This window comes from Hypanus sabinus, chromosome 9 (genome assembly GCF_030144855.1).
Source record: "Hypanus sabinus isolate sHypSab1 chromosome 9, sHypSab1.hap1, whole genome shotgun sequence".
Lineage (NCBI taxonomy): Eukaryota > Metazoa > Chordata > Chondrichthyes > Myliobatiformes > Dasyatidae > Hypanus > Hypanus sabinus.
In genome coordinates, this window is record NC_082714.1 from 41,808,076 (window position 1) to 41,832,782 (window position 24,707).

The window sequence follows — 24,707 nt, forward strand, 5'->3', positions numbered from 1 at the left end:
ATGCTGTATCTCAATAAATAAAAAATAAACAAAAATACAATACACAAGACAAAAACAAAACCTGCACACAGGGATAAATAACCAATGTGCAAAATACGACAAACTGTTCAAGTAAAAGAGCAAAAAAAAATCAATGTGATAATCATAAATAAATAAACAATCAATATTGAGAACGTGAGTTAAATTCCCTGAAAGTGAGTCTATAGGTTGAGGGAACAGTTCAGTTTTTGGCTGAGTGTAGGTATCCCCTCTGGTTCAAAAACCTGATGATTGAGGGGTAATGACTCTTCCTGAACCTGGTGGTGTGAGTCCTGAGGCCCCTGTAACTTTTTGCTAATGACAGCAGTGAGAGGAAATCCTGATCTGAGTAGTGGGAGCCTCTGATGGTAGATACTGATCTCCTGAGACAGCTTTCCATGCAAGGTGTGCTCAGAGGTGGGGAGGGTGTTACCCGGTATGGACTGGGCCGTATCCACTACTTACTGTAGGCTTTTCTGTTCAAGGGCATTGGTGTTTGCATACCAGGCCATGTTGCAACCAGTCAGCCTACTGTCCACCGCACATCTATAGGTGTTTGTCGAAGTTTTAGAGGACATGCTGAATCTTCCCAAACTTATACAAAAGTCGAGGCGCTACCATGACTTCTTTGCAATGGCACTTACATGCCGGACCCAGGACTGATTCTCTGAAATGATAACACTGAGGAATTTCAAGTTGCTGACCCTTTCCACCTCTGATCCCCTGATGAGGGCTCATGGACCTCCAGTTTCCTTTGGTTGTGTCCCAATGCCAATTCTCTTTAGCATTTCATAACATTTCCTGTGATGTGCTTGTTTTTTTTATATATCTTAAAGTGACTGATAATTGGAAGATTAGTATTACTTATGTATGACATTCATGCATTGAGAAATTTCTTGTTATTATATTTACAAAATTACTTCCTGTGCTCCAGACATCACCTAATTAATTGATCTTTCTCAATAATAAAGCTGTTTGTCCAAATTTGATTGGAGCTGTTCAGCAAATGACAAAGAGTAAGTGGAAAATATATTGGCTCTGAGTACAGTATAGCAGTATTAAACAGAAGAACTTGGGTTAATTTTTTGTGATCAAAGTTTATTCAGGAAGATAGTCATAAGCAGTTTGATTAACTTAACCTCAATCCAAGTTTCATCCTTCATTGATTTGTTCAGTATGAACTTGGCCCAGAATTAATGTTCTACCTCAATGGGCCTGATTTTTGCAGTTAAAATCAACCGATTTTCACATGGGTGGAAAATTACATGGAATATAACTATTTCCAAAATGGCTTGTACATGCAATGCTGTGAAGTTTGGTTATTAGTTGATTGACAGGATTCTGAGGGTGAGATGATTTTGTTTTAAACAGCTTGATGCAGTGGATTTACTCACACCTTCACAACTGGGAGAGTTTGCTGGCAAGAATGGATCATTGCGCAGTGCTGATGATGTTCAGAAGGTTTTCAAGAGCATCACTACTGATAATGTTGCTCAGTTCGTGAAGGAGTTCAGGGCCGCTCGCAGCCAGGTAGGACGCTGCTTCACTTCACCTGTTTAAAAAGACTTATCAGTGTTACACTGAATTCATCACATGAGTACCACACGGATCAGAAAATCTTTGGCAATCTTGTTAATAAGTTACTCATCACAGCAGAAAATTATAGCTTTATTTTTAATAAAACTAAAGATCAAAGCACGTTCAGTTTCTCGATGTAGAGAATGTTGCATTTTCTGCAGTATAATTACAGTAGCTGCAGAATAGGCTTGTCAGAAACATTTAGAACAGTTTTAAGTGTTAGACTGATGTTATTGTGTTGGATTCATATTATCTCCCCAATCTACCATACCCTTTCATGCTCCATATCTTCCCCCCACTCCTCTCAACCCACTCCCTAACCACAGACTACTCACCTCAGAAACCTTTTTTTCCAGAATGCTGGGATTTTCACTCCTGGTGTCAGAACATCATTCCTACAAGAAATTCTGAACCGTACACAACCAATTTTTTCAACTGCCAATGTCACTGAGCTTCAGATCTGGTTTAACACAAGGTTGCAAGGATTACTTCCAGGACTCCAAGAAAACATGTTGCCCTTAATCTTTGTCACTGAAAACTGCAAAGGATTTCAGACAATGTAAGTTCTGTTGTGTTAGGAAATTATAAAATTGAATTCTGGGCACCACTGCTTTTTGTTGCAGTGAAGGGAATCTGAAATGAAATGCCAGCAAGACTTTGTTCTTTGCCTTGTATTGCCTGATACTTGTTGCTTACGTTTGTCAGTTGATGTCAGATCTTAAAACTGCTGGATCTTGGCCTGGTTATGCTTCACTGCATTTTGCTGTCAGTCAGAAAGAGCTTTGGATCAAAATGAAGCAGCTGATCTCAGCTGGAGCTGTAGATCTGAGTCTCTAGACAGCAGTCTTAGGCTCAAAGCCCTTGCCTCATTGTAACAGATTGTTACAGCTAGAAAGTGGAAATGTGTAGCTCTGAAATAATTACAACTGGAGGCTCAGTTGGGAAGGGTCCAAATGGTCATGTAAAAGTTGTTTTTGTCAAGATACTGAAGGGCTGTGTGTGTGATCAAAGAGTTGAAAATCACAGCGAGTCTAATCTCACCATTCTTGTGAACGTATAGCCAGCCTGGAATTTAATTTGATGATTTTTTTTTTAATTGACCTTTGATAAGAATTAACCCACTTATAGAAGTAAGACAGTCCCAGATGAAATAATGTTCCTAACTCTTTCCCCTGCTATTCAACCAAGAAAATATATCTTGATTTCATGGTGATCTGATAGATTTAGTGATTTTTGTGCTGTTGCTTTGGATCTGTGTGTGCTGAGACCTGCGCCATTATCCGTACAATGAAATTCATCAACAGAACCTCCTCTGGTACCTAAGAGGTACCAAATAAATATTCTCCCATCATTGTTCCCATTGCATGAACCCCAATTCAGAACTGGAAGTCTGTGAAATGTGAACATAGTTGTCCATTATAGTGATGCATGTATCCCATTGATTATCTTTCCTTGTAGAATTTTGGCACTGAACTCTGTCAAAGAGCAGCTGAATACAAGTGTTCAAGCAGCTGTGTATAGAGCAATTTTGGCTTACACTAAAGGTAAGGACATTGTTCGACTTTATGGCAATTTAACCTTATATTCATTTTCCCACTTTCTAACAATGCTGACAATTTCTAGTCTTGTACAGAAATACTGATCATATTGGTTTGTTCCTCTTTTTCCCTCGGGAACCCAGTTTTCCTCGGGATCAATAAAGTATGTCTGTCTGTCTGTCTGTTTGATCTCTTTAAGAGAAGAACACACAGGCCACATTTTCAAGGGACTGCTGCCACTAATATTTCTAAGACAATAGGCAGGGAATTATCGGCAAGATGATTCCATGTTTGTCATCCACTGTATTAGACTAATGAGAGATGAGCCTTGCCCACAACTGAATGAAGGATTAGGCCTTGTGCCTATTCTTGTTTCAGATCTATGTAGCAACAGCATTAAACCAATTCCAAACATCATATAAAGTTAGGAAGATAAGTACATGCATGCCAACATCATCATTTTGATTGACACTAATTCATTTCCCTAGCCTTTAGTTTTACTCTATTCACAGTTGCCAGTCTAAAAATTTAAACTAGTGTCCTTGTAAGTACATCAAGACCTTGGTCCAACTGTCTTCCAAAGCACTCAATCTGAAAGGAGGATGTTCTAATTCCATCCCACCCCTTGCTACACCATTCTCATTTCACCTTGAGGTTGACTCAAGTACCCTCAATTCACTTGACTGTCAACCAGACTTTCACAGGACTGTCTCCATTAACCCTGTGTGACACAGTAGTATAGCAGTTAGTGTAATGCTTTCCAGCTGTAGGTCAGGTTTCAATTTCCACCACTGTCAGTGAGGAGTTTGTATGTTCTTTCCATGAACACATGGGTTTCCTCAGAGTGCTCCAGTTTCCTCCCTTGTACCAGTGATGTACGAGTTGCCGTTAGAAAGTTGTAGGCAATTCACATTGGAGCTGGTAGCATGGTGGTACTTGCTGGCTTCCCCCAGCACCCAGTACATTTCTGACCATGTTGGTCATTGATATAGAACAACAAATTTCCCTATATAGGTAACATGGAAAGCCTTCACCACAATACAGGCCCTTCACCCCACAAAGCTGTGCTGAACATGTCCTTACCTTAGAACTACCTAGGCCTACCCATAGCCCTCTATTTTTCTAAGCTCCATGTACCCATCCAGGAGTCTCTTAAAAGACCCTATCATATCCACCTCCACCACCATCACTGGCAGCCCATTCCACGCACTGTTTTGATTTACTTGTGACCTTTGTCTTTATCAATTAATTACACCAAGGTTCTCACGTTCCTTTTATGAGATAACCACACATTTCATTCCTCTGCCAGTGGGGAGATAGGTTGGTAGGCTGGGGAGAGCTGCTGAATTTAAACTGGATGCTGCAAACCTGTGATCAAATCTCAAAACCTCTGCACTTGCACTAAATCACTGAATTAATAACTTTGTGTGCTCGTCATTCTTTGGAAAGTAAGCAACTGTTTACTATTTTTTCCCCAGAAATATCTCTGCGTTGCTATGAAAATAACAGCTTCATCCTCTACCTGAAGAGCCAGTTCCAAAATTTCTCCGAGTTTCTAACTCTGTCTGATGCTCTATCATTGGTCCCATCCAGCCAAATTGCTGAGGTAAAAGCAGTGGGTATCTCACCATGGAGGGTGAGAGAGGATCAGGGTTGGGATTAATTGATAAGGTTATGATACTTGACCCTGTGAAGGAGCCTATCTCCAGTTAGGGGGCAGGCAAACTAAGCTGTGCTGAAGAGGTGTGTCTATGTTTATGTACAAACGGTATTAAATGAGTGTCTGGGTGTAAGTTTAAGGAAAGTCCAGACAGAAAATCATGCACATAATTAGCTTGAAATCATAGCACTAGTTTCACTGAAAAAATTACATAAAATGATGCAATTGTACAACAAATCTGATGAGAATGTTTACCTTTTCCCCATAATGAGGATTGCAACACGTTCCCAATCCTGGTGGGACCTCTAAAATTACAGGCTCAGAGGTGTGTGGGCAGTAACAGGAAGATGCAGCTTCCTTCAGGCCAGAAAGTGATACGAGAGACCATGGGGTTCTGGCAACAGACAGATTGCTGCCAGCCTCCAGCACCCCTGCATTTGCCCTTGAGCCCCGTATCACAGTGCCAAGCAGCTGCACACTTTCTCTGGCCCGTACAACGCCAGCTTTTCCACACAGAGGTGCAGGTGATTCTTTGCTGGTGGAGCTCCAAAGGAGGGCAAGGTTTGCACCAGGTTCCTGACACAACAAACAGGAAGAGCGGAGCCTCATGTCAGGATCCCCGCACAAGAGTACACAGCTGGGGACAGCAAAGGTTCACTCCAGATTCTTTACACACCAGCATGCAACAGACAATCCAAATACATGTTTGTTTTACGGTATGTTACACATACAACTGTGAGTGTTTGGACTGGAGGACTAAGAGCAGTATAAGGAATCAGTGCTGCTCAGGGTAGTACCAAGTAGGTTACTAGTGAGTTCAAGAATGATACTTAGATTATTTTATTAATGTAACCAAAATGTATTTGATAAAAAATAGTAAGTTTCTTCCAGTCCTGTTCCTGAGAATAAATGTCTATTCACAACATTTAAAAGATACTAGGAATGGAACATGGATAGGGAAGATTGAGAGGATTATGAGCTAAGTATGGATAAACAGGATCCGCTTTGATGTGAATCTTGGTCAGCTTGGGTAAAAAGGACCTCTTTCCATGCTGTTTGGATCTATAACTTTAACTTGATTTAAAATCACTGAAAACAGATTTAGTAACAAAACCAAAATCTAATTTCTTCATGAATTGACTATTAATTCACAAAACTATAGGCAGTAACTGTGTGTTAGTGAGGTCAGAATTTGAGAGGCCTAGTGAAGCTTTGCCAAGTAACCCTGAAAGATGTTGCTAGTTCATAAATGGGGTTTGATTTGGGTGAATAATTCTCCAAAAATAATTGAATGTTATGGCCTATGGGCATAATCTGTCTTTATTGTCAATTTCTCGATCCTTTGAACTGACAGTTCCAGTTCTGTACCGACTATGCTGATGTTGCCAGAGCAGAAACTCTTAACCAATTAGCTTATGGCTTTATGTTAGGTCATCATATAGTCACTTAATTTGGATTGTTAATATAGTAGGTTAGATGTTAAATATAGTTATTTAATTTATCTGATTTCTTTCTGTATCTTCCTCAAAAGATTTTCCCCTTTTGTGTATTTACAGGTATTAAATGCCACAGGTCCCAGTGATTTGGCTGATTTGTTAAGCAGGCCTGGGATCATTGATAACAACAACTTGCTGACTCTTGTGTTATGGAATTACCAACCCATCCAGAAACTGGCAGAATTTGTGGATCTGTTCAACCAAAAGACACAAAATGTGAGCTGCCCATGTTATTTTTATTGTTAGAATTACTGCCCTTGTTCTGAGGACAATCTAGTCCTTTTGCTGAATTTAGTACTGCGTCTTGAAGTGTAACTCCACAAATGTAGTGGGGCCCATTATACAAACGTTTGTACTTCTACAGCTAAAAATTTTGAACTACAAACTCTCTAGCTGTCTGTGAGTTGGTAATCAAGTTGTCACTAATTGCAGCTACATGCTGCACAGTTTATGATTGGGATACCACAGCATAATGAACACAATAGCAAATTAAAACTGCATAGAAATTCAGTCACATAACACTTGTTTCTACACTGTGCAATTGGGAAGGCGTTTTCTTCCCTCAGAGTAAAACACCATAGCAACCACTTGTTTCACTTGGAAAATTTGTCTGGACACTACATGGCATCAGTTATCTTCATAAACATTTCCACTTCAAAGACCTATTAAACTTTGACGTTGGACACTAAAGACAAACCGGAGCCATGTTGACCTTGGAAGGGCACTTACTGAATAACATGTTTTTATCAACATGTCACCAAAGAGGGAGACCTCAAAAATAGGTACATTATATCCCTTTCTGCCCTTCCTTGTTTGTATTTTCTCACTTCCCCCCTTCCCTTGAAGTTCTGTTGGCCTCTTATTCCCCCCTCCTTCTCTTGCCATTCACAGTCACCCCAACACATTGCCTCCAGTTCCTCAAACATCTCCCTGGTCTTTCTACTCCCAACCCTTTCCAAGCCAGTTTTCTCAAATACAAACTCTAGATCATAAACCCTCCCCCTCTCAAATGCCATTCTCTGATACTCTGGAAATTCGTGCACAGTGGTGGTCGCTTTCACCACTGGGCTAAAGCCACCTGTTAAGCTACTTAAGTTGCAAAATCTCCTGGCATCCTTTGCCTTCCTGTCTGCAGCTACCTTCTCCCCTGCACTGCACCAGCTTCCACACTAATAGCCCTTACCAAGGTTGTGTTTTTGACTCTCCCTGATCCACTGCTTTCTTAACAATCTGACCATGTTATATCCTAGCTCTCTAAAGGAGGAATTGATCTCGACTCATTAACCAGAATCCTTCCCACCCCACCCCCCCACAAATCCTCCTATATTGTCTCCTCATGGCTCCGTGTTCCTATCCACATTTCAAAGCCTCCCCATCTCCCTTATCCTTGGTTGACCAACAGCTGTGGTTGTCCCACCAGCAACTTCAAAAGCACAGATCTGATCCTCCCTCCTTCCCACCATCCTCCAAACAGCTTTGCAAGAGCACAGGCCCCAATTAGGCCTGGGCCCAGCACCCATCCTGAGCCTGTCTTTAGTGTTGACTTCCAGGCGGCATAATTTCATTAGCAAAAGTGTGCACCTTCTGTTCATCTGTGTTCAGATGCAACCACCCGTGGAGGTGTGCGGAGAGGGAGTGTTGTCGCCTTGCTGCATTGCCACTCTGGCACTATATTTTCTCAGATCCCAAGCTTCTCCTTAGTGGGAATTAGTTTTTTTCCTTAGTGGGAATTAGTAATTGTAAAAGAAAAGCCCACAGATGGGTCACGGGATCTCACCAGCAGGCTTTCCAGACCCATATTACTTGTGGAGAAATGTCATGGAGCAATACAGCACAGAAACACATCTTTCAGCCACAAAGCCCGACATTAATTCCAGTTTTTATTCTCCCACATTTCCATCAACTCCCCATAGAGTCTGGTACTCAACTACACTGGGGTAGTTTACAGTGGCCAATCAACCCACCAAGAGCTCCCAGAGAAATCTAGGTGGTCACAGGCAGAATGTGCAATGTCCACATGGTAGCACCCGAGGATAGAATTAAACCCGGGTCCTTGGTGCTGTAAGGTAGCTCCTTTATGCCACCGAAAGGTGATCCGCCATGCATCAGTTACAAGTTGTAGTACTGAACTACCCCAAAATAGCTCTCATACTCATAGAAAATCCATAGAATTGTATTGAGCAAGGATCAACTTCATCCTTGGTGGTTGTTAACAAAACTTAATTCATCAGGGTTTATTTGGGACAAATATAGTTGACTCATGACTATCTGTTCCATAATGTAATAATACCACCCCACAAGCCTCCATATCTCATACATTATTCTCCATAACTTGTGCCATCTACGATGGGATCCTAACACTAGGCACACATTTACCTCCCCTCCCCACCACGCACTCCCCATTTTCTGCAGAGAATGCTTTCTACAAGGTTCCCTTGACCCTCCATCGATCTTCCTGCAAACACCACCATTCTGGGCCCCAAATGGTCCAAACAGGTGAGGTGACCCTTCGCCTGCAAGTCTGTAGGGGATATCTACTCTTTCCACTGCTCCCAGTGCAGCCTTCTCTACATCAACGAGACCTGACGTGGATTGGAAGACCTCTTTGTTGAGCACTTCTGCTCCATCTGCCGCAAAAGGCAAGATTTCTGGTGGCCACCCATTTCAATTAGTCTTCCCATTCCCACTCCAACATTTCAGTCCATGGCCTCCTCTTCCACCACAATGAGGCCTCACTCAATCGGAGGAGCAATATCTCATATTCTGTCTGGTGGCATGAACATTCTCTATCTTCCAGCAATTTCCCTCTTCTTTCTCTTTCCATTCCTTATTCTGGTTCTCTTCTCACCACTTCTCATCTCCTGCCTTTGGTACCCCTCCTCCTTCCTTTTCTCCCATGATCCACTAGCCTCTCCTATCAGATTCCTTCTTCTTCAATCCTTTACCTCCTTCCACCAATCACCTCCAGGCTTCTTACTTTATCTCCCCTCCTTCAGTCAATCACCTTCCCCCTCACCTGGTCTCACTTGTCACATGCCAGCTTGTACCTCTTCCCCTCCCCCACCTTATTCTGGCTTCTTCCCCCTTTCTTTCCAGTCCTGATGAAGGGAGTCAGCTCAAGACATTGACAGTTCATTCCTTTCCATTGATGCTGCCAGGTTTGCTGAGTTCCTCCAGCATTTTGTGTATGTTGCTCAAGATTTCCAGTGCCTACATAATCGCTTGTGATTATAATAACAATCTCTTCTCCTTTTTTCACTTTCAGGAAAATCTGACAGATGCAAACAAAGCTGCCATCATAAAGGGTCTTTGGCCCCAGCTTATGATCAGCTTACCTGGTCTCAGTCACATAGAACAGGATAAATGGCTGAACTTTAGGCTAAATCCCTATCTGCCTTTCATCACCAATGACCTCCTGGTTTCCAACAACACCCTTGGAGTCGAGTGCCTTCCTTACAGGAAAATGTAAATATAACTGTGCCTGTTTATAATGTATTAATTTATTAAATTCTGACATCATTTCATGTGGATGAAATATCAAATTGCTCATTACACCATCAAGTTTAGAAAGAAATCTCTATTGGAGAGTAGGGCCTTTGCTAATTAACCCTTAATTATCAATCCAAGCCCATCTGAAATACACTTTGTTCACATAATGGATTCACAAAGCTCTATGTAAGATTTTTAATGTATCATTTAAGTGAAAATGTATGCTACAGGAATGATTAAAATCGACACTGGCTTACTTTAGAATAGTATGATTACTTTCTACATTATTCCTTTCCAAGAAACCATTGATTTAGGAAAACTCTAATCCAAATACAACATAAGTTTTGTTTTCAGTTTTGAATGTACTGACCAAATCTATTACCTGTTTGTCCCAACTGTTAGTGCACTGCTCTTGCACAGGAATCTCTAGATTGATTAGATGATAAGACAAAGAAATTATTTCCTCATTGTGTAAATCAATCTATTAAATTATTTAATTTTACATCTGATTTCTTCAGTACTGAGGACTACGTAAGTTGATTGTCACCAGTGTTTAGTGACATGATGATTAATTACTAGCTCATGTGATAACTGGTCTCTGTGTAACAAGATGGGGTGTTTTTAGAATCTGGCAAATCTGAAATCTGTAAGTAGTATTCACTTGCAGGCTGCCCCCAGAACATCCTCAGGTGTGTTGGTCGTTAATGCAAATGGCGCATTTCATTGTGTGTTTTGATGTAGCATATGTGATAAATAAATCTGAATCTGGAGCTATTGGGGCATATGGACTGAATGATTCTGATAGATCTCCAGTCTGTCTGGCTGAGATCAAATGACACTGGAACAAGGAGCCGTAAAATGTTCTCAGCCCCTTTGTGAAAAGGTACCAGCAGAAACAAGAGAGAGAGGATGTTACTCTACATCGCACAGCCATATAAGAATACTAGCATGTCTAGACCAGATCCCAATGGAACTAGTCTCCGTAGCTGAGTCAAATGCCATTTTCCAAGGATGGTTTACTACAGACTGGATCGGGAGCAATTTTAAAACACTAACCATTTCTCATATTCCTGGACATCCTCCTTCTGCAAAGCTGAGCTGCTTAATCTGGCAGAAGGTGTTATCCTTGGGCATCTCCTTTCCCCAACCAATTAACTTCAATAAAACCAAAAGCAAGCTGAGTGTCCAACCTTATTTCCAAAAAGCTCATTTCTAAAACAGGTGATGTTTTGAATTACCATTATTAGAATTGTGAAAACTTTTCAACAGCCTCTTAAGATTCTGAGATTGGTCTAGTTTGGATATTAATCCAGGAAAATTGATCAGCTACATTAAATCCATCTAAAGACGTGTGTAGGAGAAGTAGAAGTACAATGGAATGTTTATTTGAACTTCCCTGGACAATTTTCCATTTACTGATTATATCAGAGATTTTTCATGGTTCTATGGTTCTATTGCTTATAGTTAGAAATGCTGTAATAATGATTAATAATTTATTTTTATATTACAGTGTGAAAACATTGAGTCGTCGTTACAGTGATTTTTCCTCTGACAAAAAAGTGGATATCTACCAGGGCATCAGAACTTACCTACAGCAAGGTAATTTAATATTTTTATTTCATAGTATGTTACATGTATAATAAAATTAACATAATAGGAACACATTAATGTAACTCAGTAAATTAAATAAATGTATTTGACAAATCTAATACAAGTTAGAAATTCGTCGGGATAAGTTTTAAAATTACATGCTAAGTTTTATAATGTAAGGTTCAAATAGAGGAAAGTTGCGAAATTGTCAATTGAGCAACAAGTAATTACAGATAAATGCTTACTGAAACTCTTCTCTCTATTCTGCTGGTCTGCATTCTGACTGGATTGAGTAGAGTTGTCATTTTTGAGTATGAAACAGAAAATTTGGTCCTAATGTAAACATTTATACTCACAAAAAATATTTCTACCACAAAGAAGTGTGTAATGGGCATGTAGATCAATCTTGTAACATGTGCCGTTCAATTTGAAGCTTACAGAATTCAAAGCTTTTATATTATAGTAATCTCAATTATACAAAAGGTCCTGTTAGCAACTAAGAACTAGAATGTTATTACCTTCTCATAATTGTATTAAATAATACACTGAGCAGTTCAGTTATTTTTTAGTACTTCCTGTGAAAATACGACGACATAAGCTATAGCTTATAGCTGGATTGAGTCATCAGAAATGAGCAGTGATAGTTTTTGCATAAGCTATTAAGAAATAAAATGACTAAAAATTTGTAAGAATCAAAATTGGCTTGTAAAGTTAATTTTATATTTTCATTATAATTAATTATTTATTATTCTAATCTTTTGTTCACTTTGTGCAACAGATCCTCAACCAAAATGCTACAGTGTCACCAACCCTGCGCTGAACTCCACTGCTTGGTTTGCTCATTACTTGGGACTTTTTATGAATCACGTGTCCCCAACAGATCTTCAATCTTTCGCCAATGAATCAATTGTACCTAAGTTTCTATTTACTCTTAAGCACAGAAATAATTTGAATTCTTAGAAGAACTGACCTCTTTTCAATGAATATTTAAATATGCTCTTGAGAGAAACATAGCTGATAGTGGCAATTAGTTCAGTAGTTCAGAGACTAAAGACAGTCCAGAACGTTCACACCTAGCTTTAGATATCTGAGAAATTTACGGAGTAATTTTGCATTGTTGTCCACATTTGAACAGTCAGTCTCAGGAATTGATTCACCTGCATAAATTCACCTTAAAATGGAGGCTTAGGAGGAAACGAATGTTACAGATAACCACAGTTGTTTCATGAAAATTCCGGGAGGCACAAATTGGGCTGAACGCCAACTGGTGGTAATGCTGATGCGATGTTTTTAACATTGAAATATACCCACAAACAATAGCGGGAAGATTTACAGTGAGTGTCCATTACCTTTGTTGCAGGATGGACTGAGAATCTTGCCTTGGTTTCTGCCACTGATCTCAGGGTCAGTCCCTGGCCAGGCAGAAAGTCTCCACTGACAGTCATTCTGAGCAAGGAGTTAGTTTCAGTTCAAAACAGAGGACACTTCAGGACTTGTTGATTCTAACAAAGGCTTACCAGAGGAAGGAATGGCGTGTTTAAGGGCTGCTCAGTGTATCATAACCTCAGATGTTTGTCAATTTCTGAAAACTATTGTCAGTTTTCTAGTCTGTCATGTTTGGAGAAATATATTCAAAGCTCAAAGTTATTATCAAAGTACATATGTGTCACCATATACAACCCTGAGATTCATTTTATTGTGGGCATTCACAGTAGTTACAAAAAAAGCCATTGAATCAATTAAAACCCGCACACAAGACAGACAACCAGTATGCAAACATAGCAAAAAGTACAAAAAGAAAAAAATGCATAATAATAATAAAATAAATAAGCAATAAATATCAAGAACATGAGATAAAGAGACCTTGAAAGTGCATCCGTTGTTTGTAGGTTCAGTGATGGGTTGAGTGAAGTTATCCCCACTGGTTCAAGAGCCTGATGGTTCCTGAACCTGCTGGTGTGAACCCTGAGGCTCCTGCATCTCCTTCCTGATGCAGCAGCAAGAAGCGAGCATGGCCTGGACGGTGAGCATCCTTGCTGATGGATGCTGCTTTCCTGCAACATCGCTCCTTGTAGATGTGCTCAGTGGTGGGGATGGACTGGGTTGTATTCACTACTTTCTGTAAGCTTTTCCGTTCAAGGCCATTAAAATTTTCATACCAGGCCGCAATGCAACCTGTCAGTAACTTATGTTTTGCTGCCTAAACTTTAACATTGTTGCACTTATGAGTAGGTTGTATTTTCTAATGTTAACCCAGTTTCCTAAATGTTTTCCTGGACATTAAATGCTGTAAATTCAAATTTCTTGACAATGTGAACACTACTGTAAGTGGTAATTAGGCCTTTGAATGTAATTTAAGAGAATGGAACTCTTAAAATAAGAATTGAAGTGCCATTTGAATTGACTCTACAAATGACATGTTGTCTGGATGGAAATGACAAAATCATTTCTTGGAGGGATTTAAAACAATGAAGCAACAGGATAAATCCCTTCAAACTCTGTTTTTTTTAATCGTTACAACATTGAATCTTGCAGCATGTTTGATTTGAAGCAGGTTGTAATTACTGACAGGTCCAGAATGTGGTGGCTATAAGTACAAAATTAAGACAAAGGCAAAGGGATTTAATATTTATCACAGTTTGTAAAGAGAAACAAAGAACATGACAAAAATAGAGCAAGCAATTGTTTGAAGCAAAGGTTTTTAAATATATCATCAGCTTATTCATTGGTCTAGTCAACATTGGAAGGCTGAAGCATAGTGCATTTTGGGATTTCCTGTGATCACTGTAGTAGCTGATATATAAATGCAAATTTATCATCACCATATTCATGCTAAAGGTTATCATAGTTTAAGTTTTATATTTACTCAACCAGAAATTTAGAGTATTTGTGATTTCTCTCAATCTACTTCACGCAGCTTCAAGACTTTGCAGCAGACTCTGAAAATGAGGCACTTCTAAATAACTTGACACTATCCGTTGCTGTCTCAAAGTTCTATATTAATTTGCTGGTGACTAAAAATCAAAATATTAACATTTTGGGGTATGTATTCAACACATATTTTTCACTGTCAGAAAATGAATATAATTTGAAAATATGCATAATCTATATTTTTCTCAAACATAGAGTCATGGAAAATTACAGCACATAACCAGGCCCTTCAGCCCATCTGGTCTGTGCCAAATCATTTAAAGTGTCTTGTCTCATCGACCTGCACCTGGACCAGAGCCATGCATACCCCAGCTATCCATGTACCAATCTAAACTTCTCTAAAACGTTGAAGTCAAGCTTGCATGCACCACTTGTGCTGGCAGCTCATTCCACACTCTCATGACCCCCTGAGTGAAGAAGTTTTCCCTCATGTTCATCTGAAACTTTTCACCTTTCACCCTTAACCCGTGATCTCTTGTTGTAGTCCCACCCAACCTTAATGGAAAGACCCAGCTTATATTTACCCTATCTATATCCCCCTCATAATTTTGTACACTTCTATCAAATCTTCTATGTTCCAAGGAATAAAGTCCTAACCTATTCAGTCTTAGTTTATAACTTAGGCCCTCCAGTCCCTGTAACATCCTTGTAAATGTTTCTCTGTAGACTTTCAACCTTATTTACGTCTTTCCTGTAGGTAGGTGACCAAAACTGCACAACACTTCAAATTAGGCCTCACCAATGTCTTATAAAACTTCAACACAACATCCCATCTTCTGTACTGAGTACTTTGATTTATGTGCCAAAAGCAAATGTGCCAAAGGCTTTCTTTCCAAACCTATCTACCTGTGCCGCCATTTTCAATGAATTATGGACCTATATTTCCAGATCCCTTTGTTCTACCCCACTCCTCAGTGCCCTGCCATTCACCATGTAAGACATACGTAGGTTGATCCTATCGAAGTGCAACACCTTCCACTTATCTGTATTATATCCCATCTGTATTTTTCAGCTCATTTTTCCAGCTGGAATCCATGATGGCATCCCAAATCTTGGTGTCATCCACAAATCTGTAGATCCAGTTAACCACATTATCATCCAGATCATTGATATATCCTGTCAGAGAGTCATCAATCTACTACCACTCTCTGGCTTCTCCCACAAAGCAAATGTTTAGTCCAATTTACTACCTGTTCTTGAATGCAAAGTGACTGAATCTGCCTGACCAACCTCCCATGCGGGACCTTGTCAAAGCTTTGGTAAAGTCCATGTAGACAAAATCCATTTCCTTGCCTTTATCAACTTTCCTGGTACCTTCCTCAAAGAACTCTGTGATTGGTTAGACATAGCCTACAATGCACAAAGCCATGCTGACTATCTCTAACCAGTCTCTGTCTGTTCAAATACCTATATATGTATAGCAGAGATAGTTAAATCATACTTAGCTACAAATGAGGAACTGGAGGATTGCTAATGTTATTCCGCTGTTTAAGAAAGGCTCTACAAATAAACCAGGAAATTATATGCCAGTGAGCCTGACATCGGTCGAAGGGAACACCTTGTCAAGACCTGAAGAATTATCCACCCTAATTTGGCTCTGAACAGCAAACACCTGTGAATAAATGTGTAGGATCTGCCATTAGAAAATTATAAAACTTGATCTAACTGATAATTAGCCTGCTTATCTCACAGCAAAGCATATCCACTGTCCTGCTTCATGTAGCTCTGCAGTGTGTGATGGAAATTAATAAGTCATTTGGTAATCAGTTTATTTTGAAGTACAGATTCAGCTGCATTAGAAAAATATTTGTGCACAGAAAAATAAATTTAGTTCACAAATTCAACCAGAACGTAACTACTTGAGATTAGAAATCTCTTTCTAAGGAATCATTATAAGTACAAGATTTAAACAATTTAATGTTATTACAATGTATTATACATGTTTGAATCCTCATATCTATATTTAGAGAGCTGACGATAAATCTCAATTGCTCTAGGATTCCAAATTCCCTGATTTGCTTCATTTCTGACACAAATTTACTTCAAAACGTGGACGGAGAACAAGCATTGCTTATTATTGAAATAGTGAACAAGCACTGTGATAGCAACATGTCATCTGAAGCAGCAGTTGATGAACAGATTAAGGTAAATAGGGGAAATATCGTCAAAGGTTAATGAGGAATGAACCCACTCTGCTTGCACTGTGCAAGTACATCTGTTGTCTGGTAGGAATATGACCACTTACAGTTTTAAATGTAAGACTGACTTTCTGGGAAGAGAGTTGGAGAAGAAATAAAGATTGAGCAAGGGCAGAATAATTTTATTCTCGGTGATCTGCACTTTAAACATCCAGCTTGATTTTACTTTTGAAGCCATCTTGCAATGTTGCAATTCAATCACTGGCATCTTTAAACAGTGGCAAACTTAGCTGAATCAAAGAATATTTTGCATGCTTTTTGTTCATTAAATCATTTAGTTTAATTTACTATTTTTCTTTTATTTCTGTTTCTGCAGCTGTCAAAGTCATTGGTGAATAAAATTTCTAACTTGTCAGCCACCACACTGACTAACTTGCAACAATCTGCTGTGGGGCTCTCAGTGGCACAGATTGAAAATATTGAACCTGCTAATGTCGAGATATCTTTGCCAAGTCTGAGTAATGTCAGAGGCTGGAACATCGGCCAGTCCAGCCAAATCATAACCAAGTTATCAAGAACTAATTTCCAGGTAGGCTCTGAATAAGCAAGGAACTAAATTAATATAATTATCTTAACAGCATAAAATATACTGAAAATATGTAGAAATGAAAATGCCATTTTCTGGGCTTTCAAAAAACAGTTAGAAATATTGAAGCAGTCTCGGTCTGCAGTGTGATTTTCTTGTGAAAAGGAGAGTTTGGGGATTCTCTCGCCATGAAGACAAGCAGGATGGGGATGGTACTTGCGAAAAGAAAATCCATGGATTGAAAGAGACCATTTGTATTTGATCTATGATCGTGTAGTCAATCCATATCCTTGAAGAAAATGGCTTGAAATTAGAGGTAACTTCTGGAATGTAGCGCAAACCTTTGAAACAAAGCACCTAAGTAATTTGGCATAACCCACTGCCGTTTCAAAGCTCTATATTAATTTACTGATGACTAATAATCCAACTATTGATATTTTAAGATACATGTTCCACAAATCATCTTTGTTCCATCATAATGAACATATTTTGAAAATATGCATGATCTGTAAGTTTTGGAAACCTGTCAGAGTTGTACAAAAGAAGGTGATTAAAGAGTGCAAGGCTGGAATTTGAAGATTCCAAGAGAGCAAAAGTTTGAGGATTTTGAAGGTGGAATTCTGCACCTCCAATATGCCACAAAAGAAATTTAAAACAGAGACGGATTCTGTTGCTTCCTGGTCCACTTTATTTTGGTTTTCTTTGTTAGAAAAACTGTGGTGAGTTCCTAATTCAGGATCAAGTTAAAATTAATGTTGGAGCTTGTTCCACTGCTTGGAATTTATTAATTTCCTTTTCATTAGTTCAGTGATGAGAACAATCTGATCAGGTTGGGAACCTTGGTGACTGGTGTTTCGGTTAGTCTGTTCCAACGTGTTAATCGTGATGTGCTTGCCAACGTGACCACCGATCTTACATTCATCAGCAATATTCAAGAGGCAGGGGTACCTGCTCAACAGTTTATAACTCTACAAGTAAGTGATCCCGATAATGCCTACTAATAGGGTTAAACCTCGATTCAGCTTTATATTTAATTCAGCTCAAGTGGTTTGGCGAAATCCTCAAAGTACAGTGTCCTTAATTAAACTGCTTTTCATTCTCACACCAGGTTTTGCAGACGGAAAATAACCGAGTAAGAGCTGTAAAGAAAATTCCAAGTGCCTTAGTTAAGGAGATCCCGCCCAGGTTTCTCATTTCAGATCTAAATCTTCAAGATGTCAATAATAAACAGTGGTTACCCAGTCAGGTGGGTGATAGTGTTCTGTTTAATTGGATGGGATGTGATAAGAAGGGCTTGATTGTAATGCCAATGTGCTGTGTTGCTGCTGCTGATCTGCAGAGGCGTTCCTCTGACAAAAATAATTTGTATTTATATAGTATATGCCTCAAGTCCAGCCTGGGGTATAGATACTTTTGTAATATAGGAAATGAGGCACACAGTGTGATATTTAGCAAGTAATTTTTTAATGGTTTGTTAAAGGCATATATATGGGTCAGAACTGCTTTGGGATGCCGGCTTTGGTTTTTTTTTAAACTTTGATATCTGAAGAGAGACCAGATGACACAGTGGCATAGCAAGTGGATCTACTGCCTCACATCTTCGTCCAGGTGCCGTCCTGACCACTGGTGCTGGTTGTGTGGAACTTGGAACAATCCGCCTTTTGTCGCTCTATTTTCCTCCCATATCGCAAAGTTGTGCAGGGTGGTAGATTAATTGGTGCCTGAAAGTTGCCACTATAGGTCAGTGGTAGCATTGGTTGGAGTTAATGGCAGTGTGAGGAGCTTGGTTACAGGGAGGAATGGGATTGGTTGCATTGCTCCCCACATTGCTGAACCAGAAGGGCTTCACCTTTCTTTTTCTAACGATTAAGTACTCAATAGGAAAGCTTTATTATGGATTGGGGTTAGAGAACACCTATTGACTAGTGTAAGGGATTTCCCAACTGATTCTTAGTCTGTCCAAGGCTAATGAAGGAGCTGAAATTTGGAACAGATCAGCTCAGATCAGATTAATCTATTTATCACAATCATACATCAAACCATACAGTGAAATGCATTCTCTTGCATTAACAACCAACACAACCTAAGGATGTGCAGGGGGCAGCCAGCAAGAGCTGCCGTACATTAGTGACAAAAAGTCAATTATCAGTACCTGCAGAATGATCTTCAGCAGATCTTTTTAAGCATGTGAGCATGGTTAGTGGTTTACCTGCTAGACTTTTTGACTATACGGGAACCAGGAGGGTAAATTAGTGCTTTAAGATGCTGGTCTTTCCAACTTATTTTTGTATAAGAATGCATGCTAATGTTTTCATATGGATTATATTAGGTGATGAGGATCTCTGTGCCAATGAGTTATTTTGTTTTGTTTGGCTCGTTGAGATCCCAATATTTGGGATTCCTAAACTGTATCAAAGCTGTGGACTTGTCTGGTTCATGAGAAACAAGCATGAGTGCAGGAAGTTAAGTTAACCAACCGATAGAATACAGTTTAACAACCAACTGTGTTGGGGTTCTGTTGGTGTTCTTTGTTTCATGACTGCCTGTAAGGAGACAGATCTTGAGGTGGTATAAAGTATACATACTTTGATCGTAAGTGCACTTTGAACTTTTGAACATTGAACTAGGTATGAGGGCCCAGTAGAAAAAGCTATGGAGTGAGAGACCAAGTTTGAAGAGAACAAGAATTCTTGAGTTTAAATTTAAAGGGTGAGGGGACACTTCAAGGATTCAAAGTCAACAAAAGTAAAAAGGCATTTTCCCTGGAGAACAGAAAGTGTTTTTGATTTCAAAATAGACTAGGAATTTAAAGAGTCATTTATTATAAATTATGATAAAATACTATGATTGCATATTGCATATTTAGACGGAGACATAACGTAAAGATTTTTTACTCCTCGTGTGTGAAAGATGTATGAAATAAAGTCAATTCAATTCAACAATTCAACAGTTCTGAGTTTAAATATGGTTAAATTGAAAAAGTGGTAATAAAATAATAAAATCAAAAACAAGTTTATTATTATTGACATAAGTCATGTAATTTGTTGTTTTGCAGTAGCATAATGTGCAATACACAATAAATTACCATAAGTTACAAATATATATAGTGCAAATGATGAATAATGAGCTGGTGTTCATGGACAGTTCAGAAATCAGATGATGGTAGGGTGGGGAAGAAGCTGTTATTAAAATATTGAGTATGGGTTTACAGGCTCCTGTACCACCTCCTCATGTTAGTAATGCAAAGCGGCTATGTCCCAATTCGTGAGGGTCTTTAGTGGTGGATGCGACCTTCTTGAGGTACTATCTCCTGAAGATGTGCTCGTTCGATGGTGGGGAGGATTGTGCCAATGATGGAGCTGGTTGAGTCTAAAACCCTCTGCCGCCTGTTGTGATCTTGTGCATTGGAGTCTCTGTAATGGACTGTGATGTAACCAGTCAGGATGCTAGGCACTCAACATCTATAGAAGTTTTCCAGCTTTTTTGGTGACATACAAAGTCTCCTCAAACTTCTAAAGAAGTAGAGCTGCTGGTCTGCCTTCTTCATGATTGCATCCACATGTTGAGCCCAAGATAGATCCTTGGAAATGTTGATGCTCACCCTTTCCACTTCTGACCCCTCAGTGAGTACTGGTGTGAGTTCTCCAGACTTTCCCTTCCTGAAGTCCACTCTTAATTTCTTGATCTTGCTGATGTTTTGTGCAAGTTGTTGTTGTGGCATCACTTAACCAGTTGATTTATCTTACTCCGGTATGCCTTCTCATTGCCATCAGAGGTTCTGCCAAAAATATTGGCAAACTTATAGCAACAGTTTGAGCTCTGCCTAGCCACATAGTCGTGAATGTAGAGAGAGTAGAGCTGTGGCCAAACAATCATTCTTGAGGTATGGCTGTGTTGATTGTCAGTGCTGAGGAGATGTTACTACTGACCCACACTAATGGGTCTCCCACTGAAGAATTTGAGGATTCAGTTGCAGAGTGAGATACAGGGGCCCAGGTTTTAGAAAACTTGGTGAGTGATGAAGTTCATTTAAATGAGATGATGTTCATCTAATAAAGGATTAAAAAAGGAAAACCAGATTTCTTAGATGATTGAAAAGTTCAAAGTAAATTTATTATCAAAGTACATACATGTCTATATACCAGCCTGTGATTCATTTTCTTGTGAGCAATCACAGTAAATACAAGAAACACAATGAAAGGCCACACCCACTGGGACAGGCAACAATACCCAAAATAAAAACCGAAAAAACCTGTGAAAGTACAAAATGAAAGAGAAGAAATAATAATTATAATAAATATCGAGAACATGAGTTGAAGTGTCCTTGGAGCTAAGTCCATTGGTTGTGGAACAGTTTAGTGATGGGATGAGTGAAATTATTCTCTCTGGTTCAAGAGTCTGATGGTTGTGGGGTAATAACTGTTTCTGAACCTGGTGGTGCAGGTTCTGAAGCTCCTGTACCTTTCTTCCTGATGGCAACAGCTGGAAGAGAGCACGGCCTGGCCGATGGGGGTCCTTGATGATAGATGCTGCTTTCCTGTGACAGTGCTCTATGTAGATGTGCTTTGTTGTGATGGACTGGGATATATCAACTACTTTTGTAGACTTCTTCATACAAGGGCATTGGTGTTTCCAGACCAGGCGGTGATGCATCCAGTCAATACACTCTCCACCACACATCTATAGAAGTTTGTTAAAGTTTTATAGGACATTTCAAATCTTCACAAACTTTTTTCACTTTTTCCGTTGCTTCTATAGGATTGTTTGTTACTGTTAAAAGATTTACCCAACAGCATGATCATTTTTGTTCAGTTATTTATTATGTATTGCTACTTTAAGTTTACATTTTGTAAAAGTAGTCACTCCTACATTCTAATGTTTTATTATTTCTTCTACATAGGCTGCTGTGTTATTTGGAAATATCGTGGGTAAAAATAAGAATTTTGAAATGTAAGTAAATTTTATTTTATGACCATCTAGATACAATACTTTTTTAAACTGCCTGATTCATCATTGTCTGTATCCTGATTTCTGTTCCTGTAAAGAACTGTATTTCACATAAAGTACAATATTTCCTTTTAGAAAGTACTTATTAAATGTAGAAATTTAATAAAAACAAATTACAGTTAATACATAACAGATGAGGCTGCAAAAATGAATATTTCAGGTTAATGACCTTCTGTCTTATTATTAATGGCCTTATTTTTGAAATGATCTTTCGAAAAGTTTTTAAATTTATTTATTTATTGAGATATGCATTTATTTATTTATTGAGAATAGGCCCTTCCTGTCCCTTGAGCTGCATTGCCCAATTACAGGACAATTTACAATGACCAATTCACCTACCAACCAGTAGGTCTTTGGACTGTAGGAGGAAACCGGAGCACCCGGAGGAAATCCACCCGAACAAGGGGAAAATGCACAAACTCCTTACAGGCAGCAGCAGGAATTGAACCCTGGCCAAGAGTAGTGTGAAGCGTTTGGCTAACCATTACGCTAATGTGCTGCTGTGGCATATTTTCTATGGGCCATCCCCTTTGTAATTTCTAAATCATGCTGAAAATAAAAAGTTCCATCAAAAAAGCCATTTCCCCTTATCTTAAGGATTGGTTCTAGTTTAATTTACACTACTCCATATGAAAGTTAGGTTAAGTGTAAATAGAAATTCATTTTACAGTTTAACCTCAAATGGATACTTTCTACACACAGCTGAACTGGAAAAGAAATCTACAAAGAAAGAAAAATGTGCATGATTCATATTTACAGTTCCAAGTAAGAGATAGTTGTAGAAAGTTTGCAGAACACAATAGAAGGATGAAGCCAGAGTAAGCAGTTTAACCCCTTATATCCATTCTATCATTCAATAAGATTGTGGCTGATCTTTCAGTTGAGGGCCACTTTTTGCACAAGTACTATAACTTTTAATTTCCTTATTATACAAAGTTTTATTGATCTTGCATTGACTATACTCAGTGATTGAGCCTCTTCAGCCCTCCTAGTTAAGAATTCCCAAGATTCACTACTTGCTGAACTTTCTTCTCGTCTCTCTCCTGAATTCGTGACTGCTTATTTCTTGCCTGTGACTCCCGGTTTTAGACATCCCACCCATCTGCCTTCTATTTACCCTCACAAACCCCAGAAAGAATAATTATGGTCATTTTCAAGAGATTATCTCTTGTTCGTCTAAATCTAGCTGAGAACAAGGCTATCTGCTTAATCTCGCTTCATGTGCCAAATCTGTTCTCCCTCATGAACCAAAGATACAAAGATAGGTGGAGGAGCGGGTAGCATTGAGGAAACAGAGAGCTTGCAGAGAGACTTAGATAGTTTAGGGGAATGGACATATAAGTGGCAAACAAAATACAGTGTTGGAAGGTGTATGGTCATGCACTTTGGTGGAAAAAATAAACGAGCAGACTATTATTTAGATGGGAAGAGAATTCCAAATGCAGGGATGCAAAGGAACTTGGGAGTCCTTGTTAACCTCCAGGTTGAGTCGGTGATGAAGGAGACGAATGCAATGTTAGCATTCATTTCTAGAGGTATAGAATATAAGAGCAGGGATGTGTTGTATTGTGTAGTTGTGCTTTAAGATGATTTATTTAGCTTGTAGGCTATAGATTAATTCTTCAAAGGAAAATTGTTGCTTGCTCGCCTTTTAATGCAATTTCCCTATATCCACCATTGTCAGTTCAAGTCTTGTGCCTTAACAATCATACAGCATTATAAATGGCCCTTTGACCCACTGAGAGTGTTATCTTTTCATGCATTCATTTGCACTATTCCTGGACTGTTCCCTAATGATGATCTTCACTTGCACATCAAAATCCCCTACATTCTCCCACTCACCCACAAGTTAGGGGCAATATACAATGATGGTTAATCTAACCACCTAGATGGATAGAAACAAACTCAATGGTTGCAATACGTTAAATGTTTTATCTACAAGGACGTTGTCAAGACCGGAGGACCTGAGTTATAAGGAAAGACTGAATAGGTTAGAACTTTACTCCCTATAAAGTAGAAGATTGAGGGGAGATTTAACAGAGATATACAAAATTGAGAGGAATACATAACGTAAATGCAAGAATGCTTTTTCCACTGAAGTTCGGTGAGGCTATAGCTAGAGGTTATCGATTAAGGATGAAAGGTGAAATATTTAAGGGGAACATTAGGGGAAACTTCTTCACTCAGAGGATGGTGAGAGTGTGGAACGAACTGAGAACACAAGCAGTGAGTGCGATTTCAATTTCAATGTTTAAGAGAAGTTTGGATAGGTACATGGATTGTAGGGGTATGGGGAGGGGCTATGGTCCAGATGTAGGTCGATGGGACGAGGCAGTTTGAATGGTTAGGTATTTACTCGATGGGCCAAAGGGTCTACTTGTGCTGAAGTTTTCTACAACTATCTATTGTGGATCAATGCCACTTGGAAGGAAGTGAACAGTTCACATGTGAATTAATAATGTTGTTGCTTATTTCAGATTCTCACCCTCTATCCTGCAAGGTTTCAGCTGTGCTGCTGCAGTTTCTCTGAATGACACCACATTTTTCCAGCTTGTTGGAGAGGTGAAGAAGAAAAGGGCTGTGCTTGATGAAAATCAGGTGAGGCTGTTCACAAGAGATTACCATTATTAGCCTTAGACAATGTTTCTTTCATGAATTGAGATTGAAATTCAATTT

General features: G+C 39.1%; 1 protein-coding gene across 1 annotated transcript in view; it reads left to right on the forward strand.

The window, feature by feature from the left end:
- The window catches only part of LOC132398985 (uncharacterized), a 165,249-nt gene that overhangs the window by 59,458 nt on the left and 81,084 nt on the right, over positions 1-24,707 (forward strand). Inside the window, exons 71-85 of the mRNA XM_059978822.1 lie at positions 1,390-1,548; positions 1,953-2,155; positions 3,055-3,140; positions 4,613-4,740; positions 6,351-6,506; positions 9,556-9,755; positions 11,290-11,378; positions 12,148-12,278; positions 14,287-14,411; positions 16,298-16,445; positions 16,815-17,027; positions 17,828-17,998; positions 18,133-18,270; positions 21,925-21,974; positions 24,509-24,629. Of these exons, the coding sequence (XP_059834805.1) occupies positions 1,390-1,548; positions 1,953-2,155; positions 3,055-3,140; positions 4,613-4,740; positions 6,351-6,506; positions 9,556-9,755; positions 11,290-11,378; positions 12,148-12,278; positions 14,287-14,411; positions 16,298-16,445; positions 16,815-17,027; positions 17,828-17,998; positions 18,133-18,270; positions 21,925-21,974; positions 24,509-24,629 (2,118 nt within the window). The remainder of the gene's footprint in view (positions 1-1,389; positions 1,549-1,952; positions 2,156-3,054; positions 3,141-4,612; positions 4,741-6,350; positions 6,507-9,555; positions 9,756-11,289; positions 11,379-12,147; positions 12,279-14,286; positions 14,412-16,297; positions 16,446-16,814; positions 17,028-17,827; positions 17,999-18,132; positions 18,271-21,924; positions 21,975-24,508; positions 24,630-24,707) is intronic.